Below are 15,586 nucleotides of genomic sequence, written 5' to 3'. Positions count from 1 at the left end.
CAGGGGAAGCCTTGGTCCTCGTCAGCTGCCATCGTAGGGGCGGAAAAAAGCTCAGGCATGGATTATAGAGGAGGTAAAAATCTTCCAGCAGCAAAAAAATAGAACAGAATCTGGGGGAAAGGTTTTTTTAAAAACTTTTTATTAATTTTTTTATGTTTTTTCTAAAAAGTTTTAATATGTTAATATTAAAAATAAATAAATAAACATACCCGCCATCATCTTCTAACCCTTCTAATGTTTTTGGTTTTTTCGCCATTCCCTCATTGCACTGAACACAAGTCGACACTGCAGCCTTGTGCGATTCAGTGGAGTATGTTTTGAATTTAGTATGTTGATAAAATGAGTTCTACAATTTTACAAGCCATTTTGCATTTTATTTGATAGTTAACGGATCTATTTCTTTTTGGAAAATAACAGAAGGATCTATTTCTGTTTACAAATGTGAAAGTAACTATATGAATGCATATGGCATGATAATATTAAACAGATGGACTTTATATATATATATATATATATATGGATTTATTTTTGTTTGTTCAAGTATGCACAAATTGATCCTATAAATAATATAAAATAATGAAGTTCTTTGAAGAAAAAAAATTAGTTAATTTATTTTCTATTATATATAATTTATTTTCCAATGTAACATTCGACGGAGAGGATCTCTTCTTTTTTTTTTCAAGAAAAAAATAAAAGTAAATTAATTTGGTCTTGAATACAGTATAAGATGATGATGCTAATTTAACTCTCTTTTTAAAAAGCACGAATTTGGGAGTGAAATTACATGGTTATTGCAGGGCATAACAAGCAGGGCCTTTTTGACTTTAATTTGCAAAAGTTGACATATGAATTTTGATTTAAGTAATAATTGAAAATTTATTTTTTATAAGCAATTTATTAAAAAAAAATGAGTTGTAACAATTATTGATACAATTAAAAAACACTTGGGATGAAATCACTATTTATATAAATAATAAATCATCTTAATTTTTTGTTTATTTTTTTGGTAACTTGATTTTTTTTTTAATTTGATCATTGATATTATATTGATTTAGGGTTAAATTTTGTGATTTGTTTAAGTTGATTTTGCATAGGTGTTTGTTATGTTGAGAAACAAATCCAATACTAGATTGATGTTTGATTTAATAAAATCAAAATCAATTTTGTTGATTTTTTTTAATTAAATGCTTCACGGCTAATTTTTTGGTCACTTGACTCTTTTTTTTCAATTAAATCCTTTTATATTTTGTTGATTTAAGGTTGAGTTTAATGATTTATTTTGGTTGTTTTGGCATGGGATACTCTTGGTGTCACAAAACAAATCTGATGCTCATTTGATACTTGATATAAAAAAAATTAAATTTATTTTTTTTTCTTGGTTAAAAAAACTAAAATTCACGTAAAAAAATTATTTAAGTTTAAAAATTTATTTTATTTATTTCTTGGTTACTAAGTTACAAGTCACCGAGAAGAGAATCTAACTAAAAGTGATAAAAAAGAGAAATAATGGTGTGTGTGTGTGTAAAAGAAAAACAGAAACTTTTTAATTAATAAGTAATTTATTACTATGATACTAATGGTCTCTTTGAACACACACAGATGTTTAAAGAGAAAAGATTGATGGCATTCTTGTAAGTTTGAAGACAACCACGCCCATAATGGTAATAACAATCCAAAAACTATATGAATATAATCAATCGAACGCATGACAATCTTCCTTCTCTGTCGTTACTGATCACCATATTCATCCTTCCCTCCACTCCCATTGTTTTCCCCCAAAATCAACCAAAACTTCCTTAAAAAAAACCCTAATTACACAAATCGGAGATTCAATAATGGTTGATGTAGCAGATAAATTAGCCTGTTTTCGAGCAATTACAGGCCTTGAAGATTCCGATTTATGCACTGAAATCCTCCAAGCCCATAATTGGGACCTCGAACTTGCCATCTCCTCTTTCACCTCCAATCACTCCGATAATCACCCCTTTTCTTCCTCTTACACCGCCACCGACACCACTACCACCGCCGTCGACCCCTCAAATGCGACCATTCACCGCTCCGATTCCACCTCCATCGTTCCCGCGGGCGCCCCTCCTCCTGGTTTGGCCTGGAAAATTGTTACTTTACCTATATCAGTCATTTCTGGTAGTTTAGGGTTAATTTCTGGTGCAGTGGGGTTTGGATTATGGGCTGCTGGTGGTGTCTTGTCGTATTCGTTAGGTTTTATTGGGTTGGGATCGAATTCTGGCCGGGGTGGGGATTCGTCGGCCCAATTGGTAACTGTTTCTGCTGCGTCGAGAGAAGCGATAGAGTTTGTTGCTCAATTTGAGAGGGATTATGGTTCTGGTTCTTCTACTAGGCCGAATTTTGTCAGTGAAGGGTTTATGGATGCGTTGACGAGGTCGAGGAATACTTTTAAGTTGTTGTTTGTGTATCTGCATTCACCGGATCATCTTGATACGCCCGCGTTTTGTGAGGGGACATTGTGTTCGGAGGTTCTTAGTGCTTTTGTTAATGAGAATTTTGTTGCGTGGGGTGGGAGTATTAGAGGCAGTGAAGGGTTTAAGATGAGTAATAGTTTGAAGGCTTCGAGGTTTCCATTTTGTGCTGTTGTTATGTCTTCTACGAATCAGAGGATTGTGTTGCTTCAACACGTAATTCTTTTCTTTTTTGTTTGTGTGGTGATTTAATTTGTGACGTTGAATGATTTCGATGAGTTATATGTGCTTTTATTTTTACTATGATTGTGGTTGAATTGATTGTTGAATGAGGATAATTAGATTTGCTTAGGCGAATGCTACTAGTGAAGTTGATAATGTTGCGTGTTGGAGGGAAGAGGGAAGAGGGGATTCTAAGCATTTTATGTATTTTTTACTTGGGATTTTATTGATAGTTAGAAATTCATTTCAAGATTCGCTCTAAGAAAAGCCTATTTTTGTAGATAGTACCTTGTTCCAACTTTGCACTAGAAAGTTCTAAAGGTAATTGAATTTGACGTTGGTCCATTGGAATTGTGATTTCTTTTTCCCAGATATGGTTACTGCAATGGAACCCTGTTATTATGCAATAGGATTGGTTTATTTCTTCTGCATAGTTTCTTGGGAACTTGGTTTTGTTGGCTTTGCAGTGTCCTACTTTCTTGTTTGATATCCTACTTGTAGATTTCATTTTGTAATTTCTGTGTGATGGTAGGTCCTTGTGCATCTTTTCACAAAAGTTCTTGTTGCCACGGGGTGCAATTAATGCACTCTCTACCTCCAGTATTGAGCTTTCCCTGCATATGTTGCAATCGCAGGGGTTTATCCTACCCTTCTATATATGTATGTTCCTGCCTCTTTTTCATTACAACTGGCTCAATTTTCTCCACAGAATTCTCTGGTTTAGTTGTAGAGCTTTTAATTACTTCTTGTTCATCATCTGTGTCAACCACTGAAACATTTGCTGAATATTTAGGTATCCCAATTCATAAGTTGGCTGGATTTTAGTTTGACAGTTTATGGGTCTTAAATAGACCCAACATGTTTGATTGTGCGGTTGCCTATTAGTTTTATGATGACAATTATGTTGCATCTTTCTCTTGATATATAGGTTGAGGGTCCGAAATCTCCTGAAGAAATGCTCGTGATACTACAGAGAGTTCTTGAACAAAGTGCCCCTGTTCTTGTGACAGCAAGACTTGAAGCAGAAGAGAGAACAACCAACATGCGTTTGAGGGAGGAGCAAGATGCTGCATACAGAGCAGCACTTGAAGCTGATCAGGTAAATTTTTTTAATATATATATATAACTTGAGCAGTTAGTTTATATTGTGTTACAGTTGATCAGATCCTTTTTTTTCTTTTTCTTTTTTTCTTTCTTCTTTTTTCTCTCTTTTTTGTGTGGTGATGATGATTTTCTACTTGCCTTTGTATTTATATTCTTTTATGCACAGGCCAGAGAACGACAACAGAGAGAAGAACAAGAACGTCTAGAAAGGGAAGCTGCTGAGGCAGAGAGAAAGCGCAAGGAGGAGGAAGAGGCTCGGGATAGAGCAGCAAGTGAGGCTGCTGAAAAAGAGGCTGCTCTGGCAAGAATGCGGCAAGAGAAAGCCCTTTCACTTGGTGCCGAACCTGAAAAAGGACCTGATGTCACACAAGTAAAGTCTCTCTCTGTTTTATTGATCACTTTTTTTTTTTTTTTTTATGATGCTGTTATAATCTTTTCAATGTTTAGGAGTTCAGGATGATTACTTATTTTTATATATTACAAGTAATAGTACTTGTTCTGACCTGGTCTTGGTTTTGTGAGTTTTTTTTTTTTTTTTTAATGTGGTATAAGCCATTTAGCTTTGGATCTATCAAATATGACTTTCTAATCCTCATAGTGTCCTCATGCTAGTTGGCATGCAAATCTTTTGGATCTAGCCCATGACTTTCAATGTACCTTTCTTAATCAGGTTTTGGTTCGATTCCCAACTGGAGAACGCAAAGAGAGGAGGTTCCACAGTGCAGCCACTATCCAGTCTCTATATGATTATGTTGATTCTTTGGGTTCCTTAAATGTCGACAATTACAGTCTTGTCTCAAACTTTCCCCGAGTTGTCCATGGTACAGATAAGGTCTCTCTATCTCTGAAAGAAGCAGGTTTGCACCCTCAAGCCAGCCTTTTTGTGGAGCTGAACTAGAGCAGTGTGATGCCAAGTAGTGTTGACAATCAAGAACAGCCCAAGGCAGGACCCTCAAGTAGGATACTTTGTTGTGTTTCCCTTCCAAAATCAACTTGATCGGCAATGATAGGCAGACAAGATACCTTGATCTCTATTTGATGTTCCGCTTTCCTTCAATTGCTATTTTCAATCATAAAAATGGAGTCGAGGTGGAAAGTAGGATTGAAATAATGATATTGATTTTGCACATATATCAATCTGAAAAACTCTAGTAGCTTACCGTTATTGATAGCCAAGAGTGGATTGAGTTCTGTTGATTACCAATTTCACTCAACTGCTTCGTCATGTGCTGTTGATGGAATGTTAGACTTGTGAAATGCATGCTGTCTTACCTGTGCAAACCTGTTTCAATTGTAAACGGAGAGCACTGTTTTCATGCTCGAAACTACTGAGTGCGCTCGGTTATAGAAGCATATTTGACGAGGGACAACTAGAAAATTGAAGGAAAAAAAAGGTAGAGGGGGGAGAAAAATAAAGCCAAGAAAAGAAGAAAAGGTGATGAAGAGGAGAGAGAAAAGAGATGAAGAGGGAGAGAAATTAGGAGAGGAAAACAAAAAAAAATTAAATGCATTGCCCTGTTTATATATATCAACTTGTAATTCTCAGTTGGTTCAAGCAAGCTAACATCATGAGACATTTGCTCCTTGACTAAAAGCAGGTGAACCGTACCTTTGCTCCTGTTCACTGTTGGTTGCTAGGATAGTGGTTATTTCATAAACAAAATTAAAATTAAAAAAAAAAAATTATTGCATTTGTATTGCAGATATGAACATTGTTTAAGGCACAACTTAGCTTTACACCAAGAAGTCTGAATATAACTTGATTTTATCACGGGATATCCTTTTAAGTAGAATCACGATCACCTCGCATCGAGTCTTCGTTTCACGCGCGCGCGCACTTTGATAGTTTCGGAAATTGACACCAACCTGTCCTTCCCATTTTATTTTAATTTTTGTTGATGTGGCACCTAGTTTGCCAAATACATTATTTTTCTTCTATTTGCAAAAACGAAGAGCCTTTACTTTTGAATAATTATACTATACATCTAAAATTCTTTATGGTGCTTCATTATTTATATTAATGTTTAAGAAGCTGTTTTTTTTTCAGTTTTTTCTTCTTTTCATTATTGAGATTATGGTAAAAATATTAAATCAAAAGAGAGGGGACTAAACTGTAAAATATGAAGAACAATAAGTTTGATCCATAATTTTTGTCAATATATGTTTTGATTCACATGTTCATTTTATTCATTTTGGTCCCTATTTGAGAAAGAGACTTGCCTGATAACCGTGTTAGAGAAAAAAAAATGATTAATTATCGTGATTATAACCACAAAAGTTATCAAGTTTGGTACTCAAATGTTCCATTGAATTAGAAAAGTTGAATAGTACTTGTTATTGGCAATCAAATTGCTAAAAAAACAGATTTAGGAGTTTCAAGTTGATTTTACTTTTTTTTTACCTGTTTTTTTGGCAACTTTAAAGACACAAGTAAATTTATTGAGCTGTACATGTTGCTTTTCGTGTATTTTTAAAGTGATAAATTGGTTAAAAAATGGATTGTTTGATCTAATGAAATAAATGAGAGTTTTTGCGTAGTTTTCACTCACTTGAGCAATGAAAACTAGACAAGCAAACGACATGTCATTACTTTATATTTTTTTATTTAAAAAAAAAAAGATATATAACACATGCGTCCACCCCCTAAAAAAAAACAAGGTCATGTAGGTGAGCTTGACCTCTAGCTTTACACGTGCCTAGCTTGCTATTAAAAGACTTGTTGGTCTGATCCTTTTATATATATATATATATATATATATATATATATATATATATATATATATTTTGCAAAGAAAAAAAACCAATTAGCTTGTTGATTCACTTAACATGTTCTTACATAATATTTTAAGTTTTTATTGAATGTTAATAACCTTTTCAATTATTACATGTCTAATATGAAAATAATGATACTAATACTAAATTATTTATGAAAATTCAATCAAAATTGTTTTTTTATTTGTTAAATAGATCTTGAACATGATTTTAACATATTTATGATTTTTTAGCTTTTAATCACACGTAAAATATAGAATAATATTTTTTTATTTTCTTTAACAATCATAAATATTTTTTTAACAAAAACATTGATTCCAATTTAAAACTTTGCATTCATTAAGATAAAAAAAAAAAAAAAAAAACTTGTTAATCGTGGACTTGATAAATACATGTTTTGTGATTATTTAAAATGAGTTATATTAAAAAAAAAAAACTATTGTTCTAAAATTAGATAAAAAAAAAATTGAAATGCTACTTCCTACACGGGATTAGTTATCTTAACACAAAGTATTTATCTCAGCTTCAAATTTAATATTTGGCTTAGATCAATAAATTTATTATTATTTAATAATACAGATAACTCGTAATTTATTCTATTTAAATATATATAAAAATTCTTTTTTTATATTTTAAAAGATTTTAACAAGCATGTACAAACTAGTAAAAATGGAAAGAAAGCGAGAATCTTGAATATTCAAGGAACAGCCGGTTTTTTTGAATTTCATTCTTGGTAATTTAAGATTACACGACATCAAGGCATCGATTGGATATGACGTTTTAGTTTACGTGGTTCAAATCTCACTACCTTGCTCGGGACACGATTATTGACGAGATCATTTTTCTTTTTTTATACAGGAAATGCTTATTATTTTGAGTTATAATCAAATTCTTCTAATTTATTTACCTTAACAAAGACAACTAGCACCAAAGAAATTACTGGAAAGAGGCCAGCCTGTCCTCTCTTATCCTCACCTCCAGGCTCCATCCTTCTCTGGTTTTTCTCTTCTTCTTTTCTAAATAGAAAGATCAAAAGATCAAGCCTTAAATTAGTCCTCAAACTATAGATTATTTGACTAAGTCCCTTACCACTTATTTTTCAAGTTCAGTCCTCTTTCTATATAAAGTTCCTCAATAGGGCCCTTTTGTTAGAATAATTGAAAACAATTATTAGATTTTGCACTTGTTTTCAAACTGTCCAATACAAATCACCACCACCACTCCACCCTGTACAAGTTCGAGCCTAAGGCTTTTGGAGAAATAGTATGGTATAAAACACTTGAATAGTAGGTGTAATATTTAATCCTTCATCATTGAAATAGAAGAAGAATGGTGGATCGATGAAGGACTAAATTGATAAAATCAGTAGTTAAAGATTCCATACAAATACTATGTATAATTAAGGGACTAATTGGAGGCTTGCCCAAAATTCCTCGTGAATTCAAACGCCTTAATCCCACGCCCCATCTATTGGAAGTGTAAATCACGTGCCCCTCTCTCGATAAATTCTCACACAATTTATATTAATTAGGACTCGTCTTCTCTAAAGTCAAATTAGGGTTTCTTCAAGCTCTAATCGAGGGAGATAATTGAAACACAAAATATGTGTGTAATAGCAATATGGGTGGGTTTAGGTCTTGTATGATGAGCAAATCGATTCGAAATCGCAAGGAATTGGAATCAGTAGAGGAACCGGAAATGTTATTTGTGTTCGAATTCCGATTCCGTTGCCCATTTGACTCTTATTCGATTGCTTGTGAAGCTTTCTCTGAAAAACTGTTTCTTCTCCTCAATTCTACTTCTTCCTCTTCGAACCCAATTAAGCTGCTTTGATAGTTTTTTTTGTGCGTGTCGTTCTCGGTGGCTTTTTTGTCGTTTTTGTGGATATGGATTTCGGTTCTTTAAGTGAAGATAGCTGCGGAGAGTTCGCAGAGAAAGATCCGACCGGTCGGTACGTTCGGGTATGGATTCTTGTGATTTTTTTTAGTTTTTCAACTTCAAAAAATAGGGCTTTTTTGCAACTTTAATTTATGGTTTTGTTAATTCGATTCCCAAATTAGCTGAATTACTTGTCTTGGCATCGCATTGCATCGCAGCTAAATTGGCATGCAAGCAATCATTTTGGCACGTTAGTTAATGATTTTTTATGTAAAACTGGTAAATCTAGCTGTACCCTGTGAAGTATCAGCGTCTGACGGATTTGAGAATTGTTGAAAAACTGAGTTATTTGCATGCGGTATTATATATTTATTTGTTTTCGTTTTTACTGCTCCAGTACGATGAAATTCTGGGGAAAGGAGCATTCAAGACTGTGTATGGCTCTTCAATCTATTTCTTTCGTAGTTTTTTTTTTTTCCCTCGGTGGTTTTGAAGTTTATATAGAAGAACCCATGTGTTAATTTTTTTTTCGTTGGAATTTTTGTTATGATGGGCAGATACAAGGCATTTGATGAAGTTGATGGAATTGAAGTGGCATGGAATCAAGTGGATATTGAAGATGTCTTGCAGTCATCACAGCAGCTGGAGAGATTGTATTCAGAGGTTCATCTGCTGAAGTCTTTGAAACATGAAAACATCATCAAGTTTTATAACTCCTGGGTGGACGATAAGAATAAGACTATTAACATGATCACAGAGTTACTCACTTCTGGGAACTTGAGGCAGTGAGTTTCAAGTTTCATTTGCTATTTCTCATGTTTATGTTCTTTGTTTCATATGTTTTCCAAGCTTGTTTGTGTAATTTGTTGTTATTATGGGATTTAGGTATCGAAAGAAGCACAAGACTGCTGACATGAAAGCCATAAAAAAACTGGGCGAGGCAGATCCTTCGAGGTCTGCAATATTTACATACTCGCAGTCCTCGTATCATTCATCGTGATTTGAAATGTGACAATATACTTGTTAATGGAAACAATGGAGAAGTTAAGATCGGAGATCTTGGATTGGCAATTGTCATGCAGCAGCCCATTGCACGAAGTGTCATAGGTAATAGCTTCAATTTCTGAATCATTACAACTTCGGTCGAACCACTATGCATTGGGACTCTGTGATTCATTTTCTATTCTGCAGGTACACCTGAATTTATGGCTCCGGAGCTTTATGAAGAGGAATACAATGAGCTTGTTGACATTTATTCTTTTGGCATGTGCATGTTAGAGATGGTTACTTGTGAATACCCGTACAGTGAATGCAAAAATCCTGCACAGATATACAAGAAGGTCACCTCGGTGAGTTTTAAGACCATTTGCCATGTGATTTACTTTGAATTTACTTGCAAGTGCTCATATTGTCATCGCACCTAACTTCTATTGCAGGGCATAAAGCCTGCTTCCCTTGGTAAGGTGAATGACCTCCAGGTTAAGGAATTCATAGAGAAGTGTTTACTTCCAGCATCTGTGAGATTGTCTGCCATAGATCTCTTGAAAGACCCATTCCTAGCAACTGAAAATTCAAAGGAACTTGTTTCTAGTTTGTCACAGTTACCGAATGTTATTTGCAAACAAGTCCACTTGCCACAATCAGAATCCCATCACATGGATATTGATTGCAAGATGCTTTCATTGGGACCTTGTCCGAAAAGCATCAATGAATCTCCACCGTTTTTAACTCCAGAACTTCGTAGGTTCACTGAGAATAATGAATTCAGATTGAGAGGAGAGAAAAATGATGATAATACGGTTTCATTGACTTTGCGCATTGCTGATCCATGTGGTGAGCAACTATTCTGTACAAATTAATGTCTTTTTTTTTTTCTTTTTTTTTTAACGGTGGTCTAAATAATGTTGTTTCTGTAACAGGTCGAGCAAGGAATATCCATTTTACATTTTATCTCAATTCAGATACTGCAGTTTCAATAGCTGAGGAGATGGTTGAACAACTTGATTTGTCTTCTGAAGATGTGGCTGTCATTGCTGAGTTGATTGATAGCTTGATAGTGAAGCTTGTCGCTTTCTGGAATACTTTATCAAGTGTACTAAATGACTCTTCTGAACTGAAACACCATGCAACTTCTGAGACAGTGAAAACACCTTACTTCTCACCGTTGACTAACATTACAGATCACGAGGCTCTACAATCAGTCAATTCAGACATATCTGCTGAATATAATATGGCAGTTGCCTCTGATGCCAGTACTAACAAGTCTCTGGGATCTTCTACTTGCAGTCTTCAATCGAATATGTATGATTTGGATTTGGAGTGTTGGATGCATGAAGATGGTATGCCACAACATAACAAATCTGCAAGAAATTCCGAGGTCTTCCATATTGATTCATGCTCTGGTATGTCAAGAAATGCAAGCTTGTCTATCATTTGTTCTCTGTCCCTTGCCGACAAAGATGGTTCTGAACTAAAGCTGGAGCTTGATTCAATTGATTCACACTATAATCAGTGTTTCCAAGAACTCATGAAGACGAGGGAGGAAGCCATAGAAAATGCCAAGAGAAGGTGGATTTCAAAGATGTATGTTATGTGATGATTACATACACACCTTTATTTTTTCTTTTATTTTTATTTTTATTTTTGCTTTAGTGGCTGCTTTTCATATTGTGACGGGTTTTGATTCATTTTTTGGTAGATCCTATTTTTTCATTTTTGGCTGATTGTTGAACTCATTCAATTTAACTTCGATCATTTGTTTGTTTTCTTGTATATAGAGAATTGGGGCCCATCTTTTAATTCATTGATCAATGGCATGATCTCTTTCACTTTTTTGCCTTATTATTTGTCAATAATGTTTAAGATTTAATGGCCATGAAGTTCATAGGGTAACTGATCTGGATTCTCATGTCCATTGATTAGGCAATATTTGCCATAACTTGGGTAGCAAATCTGAGGGGAGAATGATGGCTTTTCTCTGGTGAGTAAAAAAGGGTGAGAGAGGAGTAATCAAGGGGTTTGAGGAGTGGAGTGCGTCAACTTTCCATTTGGGATATATCTGATGTTGAGTGATTAAAAAGAGTGGAAACGGTTGGGGTAGGAAGTGATTGCTTTAGGAACCCATTTTAATCAGTTCTAGCAGAGTAGATGAAGATTTTTTTGCTCCGTTCTTTCTTTCTTTTTTTTCTAACTGACCAGGATTCAACGTCAACTAAAGAGAGAATCCTATTGGCATTTTAAATTTAATGTTTAATATATTATTAATGAATGATTCCATGAGATTTTTTACTAAACCCAGGCCCTCCGCTTGGCTCCCCTTGCCCAGTGTCAAGCGCATGGCTGGTACCCGTGGGCTCAAACAGGACCTTGTCTTATGGTTTGAAACCTACAAGTATTCCCTTGTGAAGTTTTTTTTTTTTTGTCTGAATCCTACTTTTCATGACTTATCTTTGTTTTATTATTATTAATATTTGTGTAAAGATTATTTATCTATTATTAATGTATATGTAAAAAAATATTTATCCTTGATTGATACTGTCAGGACAAAATTAAGTGGACTAGTTTTTGAGAATTAAGTTTGTTTTTGATGTTGCCCTAGTTTCTGCATTTGTGATTTTAAGAGTTTAGGAAAAAAATATTTTTAAATTGTGGTTTTAAAAGAAAATAGGTTTAAAAAAATATGTATTTTTATTAAAACTAACGTGCAAAATAAATAAAAATCATGTTTTCATAAATGAAAAATATTTTATTTTAGCTTCTAAAATTTTAAAATTTGAAACATAATTATATTTGAAGCCCAATGCAAAACTTAGAAATTATTTAGCTAATTAAACAATTTTATCTTTATGATTGAACAAAAAATAGAAACTACCATAATATCAAATAATCTCTAACACTAAATTCTTCATAACGATATTAGAGATCGTTCATATTGGGACTGACTGTTATAACTCTTTCTTTTCTTTTTTCTTTTTTCTTTTTTTTTAATCTAAGATGATAGTATGTATAAAAAACAGGAATCTAAACCAATATGGGCAAGCAAAATCTAAGTTGAGAAGCAATACCGAAATATGACGGCTTCCAGTTGTATGATTGCAGTGTTTAAGCCAATTAGCTTCGTAAAGGCGTAACAATTGCTTTTCCGTGAGTCTAAATGCAGGGAAAATGCCTCTGTTTAAGAGGGCAATCAGACTCCTAAAAACGAAGTGCTATCTTCTCGCATTTGATAACCTGTTGAGCATGGATGATACAGCGGAATATTCTGTCAGAAGCAGAAGAACAATCATACCAGTCAGTGCTCTTTTTGTTTCTTCCTCAATTATTCACAACTTGTTAACTTATATCTTTTGAAATGCCTTTGCAAGTGGAAGTTGCAGCTGCCCAGAACGCATGCATGTGACCACGCCTTTTTGCACTCCCCTGCTTCATAACTCAAAAGTTTTCTTGGGCATTCAATCTTGTACTAAAATGAAGTTTTTCTTGCAGACAGGCATTTTGCCAGTTGTGTAAGCATCCAGAAGCATAGCCAACTGTCTAGAAATGTGACAATCGCCCTCGTTAAATATGAAATCTGGTTACCAGTTAATTTAAAGTCTGTCCCGCTCATAGAGCGACAACACACATGCCAATGGTAGAGACAACTCCTACATGATCACCGGATAACATGTTATTTTCAAGTCAGCATGAGGGCTCCTCATGTTTGATTATGCCTTTTGAGAGGCCGATAAGACAATTGAGAAGATCATTACAAACTTAACTAATAATCCCCATTTTTTATTAAAAGGAAAACATTAAGCTAGGGACAGAGTAAATTTGTTTTGGCATCAGAACATCGGCATTCTTAGTCATGTTTGATGCGCCTTAGAAACTCCCAAGGTGCTAAAACTTCAACTACATTCACATAACAAACATTAATCATGATAGAGAGAACTATTAACAATTTATTACCAAGGCAATGATCTCAAGTAGAATATCCATACATGGAGCACAAGAATGAGTGTTGAGGAACATCAAGTCAATATTTGCAATTCATGAGATTTTCCTGCACAAGATGCACATGGAATAGCAACCACAATTTCATCCATTTACAACAACATTGGGAAAGATGGGGGGGGGGGGGGGGGGGGGAGCTGCACAATTGCTACCAGTTTTCTTTGACTATTTTTGACTTCTCAAGTATGAACTTCCCTTCCTTATATTTTTGTGTTTCCTCATAAGCTCGTTCATATTTCCAACCAAGCACTTCACGGCAGTCGGAGCAAGAGACATCAGCAACTGTGTGGAGGCCAGTCATTAGATGCCTATCCTCCTTTGGCCCCACCGTAACATTCATCGCATGAGAGAACAGAAAGGCTCGACCATGTCTTCCCTGCAATAGAGTGTAAGAATCTATCAGATGCAGGAACAACAAAAGAGTTGATGAAGGTCAAATTATACAATAATGGCAGAACAATATCAACCGGATGTTTTAAGTGTGTTTGGGATTGTGTAAATGCTTTTATGCATCGAAATAAAGCAGTGCTTCCATGAATTGATGAATTTTTTTAACTCTTTACCGATTCTTACATTCTTGCTCTTACAAGAGAGCTCTCTACAGAATTCTTGATCAAACTCATAACTAAAGCAGAATCAGCATTAATCTTTCCCTGACCTGGAAAGCCTTAGAAATGACATCATCATGAAGGGCAACATGATTTCTGCAATTACAGCAACTGTACAACCTTGGCCCAACCACCTCTGCCATTGACAAATACAGAACAACACCCACGAGCTGACCAGTTCCACAAAAATCAAGATCCTTTATGGGAATCCATAAAAACCCACAAACAGTATTAATCCATTGTAACAAAATCAAATCAAGAACACGTAAAAAGATCAAAGTGAAGAGAAGAAGCTCACTTTCTACACCAACAAGCTATATGTGATACAACAACGCATCATTTGCTATCTTTTCTTTGACAAAAAATCTGCAGCAAACGCAAAACAGAGAAAAAAAAAGTTGCAAAGATCAAATCTTTAGTTGAAGACGGAACCAATTAACAGCTAAAGATGGCACCGAGCATCAAGAAAGCGAAAAACAAGAACAACCCAATTGCAAATGACAGATGATCAAGGCCAAGAAAGAAATAAAACCCAGTAATTCAAACTAATTTCCTTGAATAGCCCATGAAATATAACTAGACTAGCTAGCTCCTCATGCTAAAGGCTCACTTCATCTCCAAAGAAAACAAGAGAACTTCAATAATCCATATTGATCATCATTTAATATTAAAGATTCACTTAAATAATGATGACATGTATTTGGTAATGTAAATAAATAAAAAAAAAAAACCTGCCCAGTGTGATATAGAAGTGTAAGCTTGATATGACAGGGGAGGGGAGAGTGGGAGTTTTAGGGTTCTGTTAAGAATGTCAGAGTCTGGTGAGTTTCTGATTAGGAAGATGACAAACTTGCATTTCTAGATGTTTAAGTGGTTCTAGCTCAAAATTACAAAGCTACCCATGTATGAATGCTCGTTCAAGAATAATGAATTGATACTGTTGCAAATTGAGAGGCCGTGTAAACCTTCCCCTACGTTGACAGTGGACGGTGGATTCTTGGGTCCATTTTGTCCTCCTTTATCGTGCATGTGTGCAACAAGAGGTTTGCGCTTGAGATGGCCGATTAGTCCTATAATGAATTAGATTTGGTTTCTTAGCTTTAAGTAAATCGTTTTTTATCATAATAATGAATTTACAGTTCAAAATCATTTTAGTCATAAGAAGTTTCTTCTTTTCTCATATTTTTATTTATTGTGAATCAAATCTAAAATAATAATATAAAAAACACACTCCACTGTGATTTGAGACTCTATAAAAACCATGATCGATTGTGTTAAAATATAGCATTCGTAAATACATGCATTTCACTACAATATTGCAGCCTCCAATAACCTCCCCGTTTGCGGTGGTATATATGCATGCATGGAACGTTTTTCTTTCTTACCTTTTGTTTTTGGGCTAGCAATTGCAATTGCAATTTCATGATGAATGTGAAGGAAGAACACATGGAGCAATGCCCAGGTTTCTTCCCTTTCGTTTATTTCGATTTTACTTATAAGATGAATAGATAGTTGGATTTTTGAGTTTGCCCTGTGTAAGACATGTTATGTTTGTCCATAAATTGTAAAGGA

At 34.6% G+C, this 15,586-nt stretch overlaps 3 protein-coding genes across 4 annotated transcripts; 2 read left to right on the top strand and 1 right to left on the bottom strand.

Annotated features, from left to right (window-relative positions):
- The first annotated feature begins 1,711 nt into the window (after nucleotides 1-1,711).
- LOC118033938 (plant UBX domain-containing protein 10) lies at nucleotides 1,712-4,961 on the top strand. Its single transcript, XM_035039079.2, has 4 exons — nucleotides 1,712-2,654; nucleotides 3,589-3,759; nucleotides 3,931-4,134; nucleotides 4,435-4,961. The coding sequence occupies exons 1-4, from the start codon at nucleotides 1,836-1,838 to the stop codon at nucleotides 4,660-4,662; spliced, it is 1,422 nt and encodes a 473-aa protein (XP_034894970.1). The 5' UTR covers nucleotides 1,712-1,835; the 3' UTR covers nucleotides 4,663-4,961.
- A 3,081-nt stretch (nucleotides 4,962-8,042) lies between these two features.
- On the top strand, nucleotides 8,043-11,255 carry LOC118033939 (serine/threonine-protein kinase WNK8-like). The gene is given in 8 exon segments (XM_035039080.2): nucleotides 8,043-8,497; nucleotides 8,812-8,849; nucleotides 8,972-9,199; nucleotides 9,300-9,339; nucleotides 9,341-9,521; nucleotides 9,606-9,763; nucleotides 9,851-10,247; nucleotides 10,334-11,255. Coding segments are annotated over 8 exon segments (1,794 nt in total). The 5' UTR covers nucleotides 8,043-8,422; the 3' UTR covers nucleotides 11,011-11,255.
- Nucleotides 11,256-13,331: 2,076 nt separating this feature from the next.
- Nucleotides 13,332-14,912, bottom strand: LOC118033940 (protein yippee-like At4g27745). Of its 2 annotated transcripts, none has more exons than XM_035039081.2 (4): nucleotides 14,746-14,912; nucleotides 14,313-14,380; nucleotides 14,065-14,211; nucleotides 13,332-13,782 (listed from the first exon to the last, which is right to left on the bottom strand). In XM_035039081.2, the coding sequence occupies exons 3-4, from the start codon at nucleotides 14,155-14,157 to the stop codon at nucleotides 13,555-13,557; spliced, it is 321 nt and encodes a 106-aa protein (XP_034894972.1). In that variant the 5' UTR covers nucleotides 14,158-14,211; nucleotides 14,313-14,380; nucleotides 14,746-14,912; the 3' UTR covers nucleotides 13,332-13,554. The 2 variants fall into 2 exon arrangements, with proteins under 2 accessions (XP_034894972.1, XP_073267167.1); XM_073411066.1 differs by having other exon boundaries at nucleotides 14,750-14,912.
- Nucleotides 14,913-15,586: the final 674 nt, after the last annotated feature.

Source organism: Populus alba, chromosome 1 (genome assembly GCF_005239225.2).
Source record: "Populus alba chromosome 1, ASM523922v2, whole genome shotgun sequence".
NCBI classification, from domain to species: Eukaryota; Viridiplantae; Streptophyta; class Magnoliopsida; order Malpighiales; family Salicaceae; genus Populus; species Populus alba.
The sequence above is the reverse complement of the archived record's forward strand: the minus strand, read 5'-3'. Positions and strand labels throughout refer to the sequence as shown.

Excerpts from the sequence above, each read along its gene's own strand:
- LOC118033938 (XM_035039079.2), top strand. The coding sequence starts at position 1,836 with ATGGTTGATGTAGCAGATAAATTAGCCTGTTTTCGAGCAATTACAGGC. Across the intron at positions 2,655-3,588 it reads GGATTGTGTTGCTTCAACAC|GTTGAGGGTCCGAAATCTCC; the intron begins GTAATTCTTTTC and ends CTTGATATATAG. Across the intron at positions 3,760-3,930 it reads CAGCACTTGAAGCTGATCAG|GCCAGAGAACGACAACAGAG; the intron begins GTAAATTTTTTT and ends TTTTATGCACAG.
- LOC118033940 (XM_035039081.2), bottom strand. The coding sequence starts at position 14,157 with ATGGCAGAGGTGGTTGGGCCAAGGTTGTACAGTTGCTGTAATTGCAGA. Across the intron at positions 13,783-14,064 it reads TCATTTCTAAGGCTTTCCAG|GGAAGACATGGTCGAGCCTT; the intron begins GTCAGGGAAAGA and ends ACTCTATTGCAG.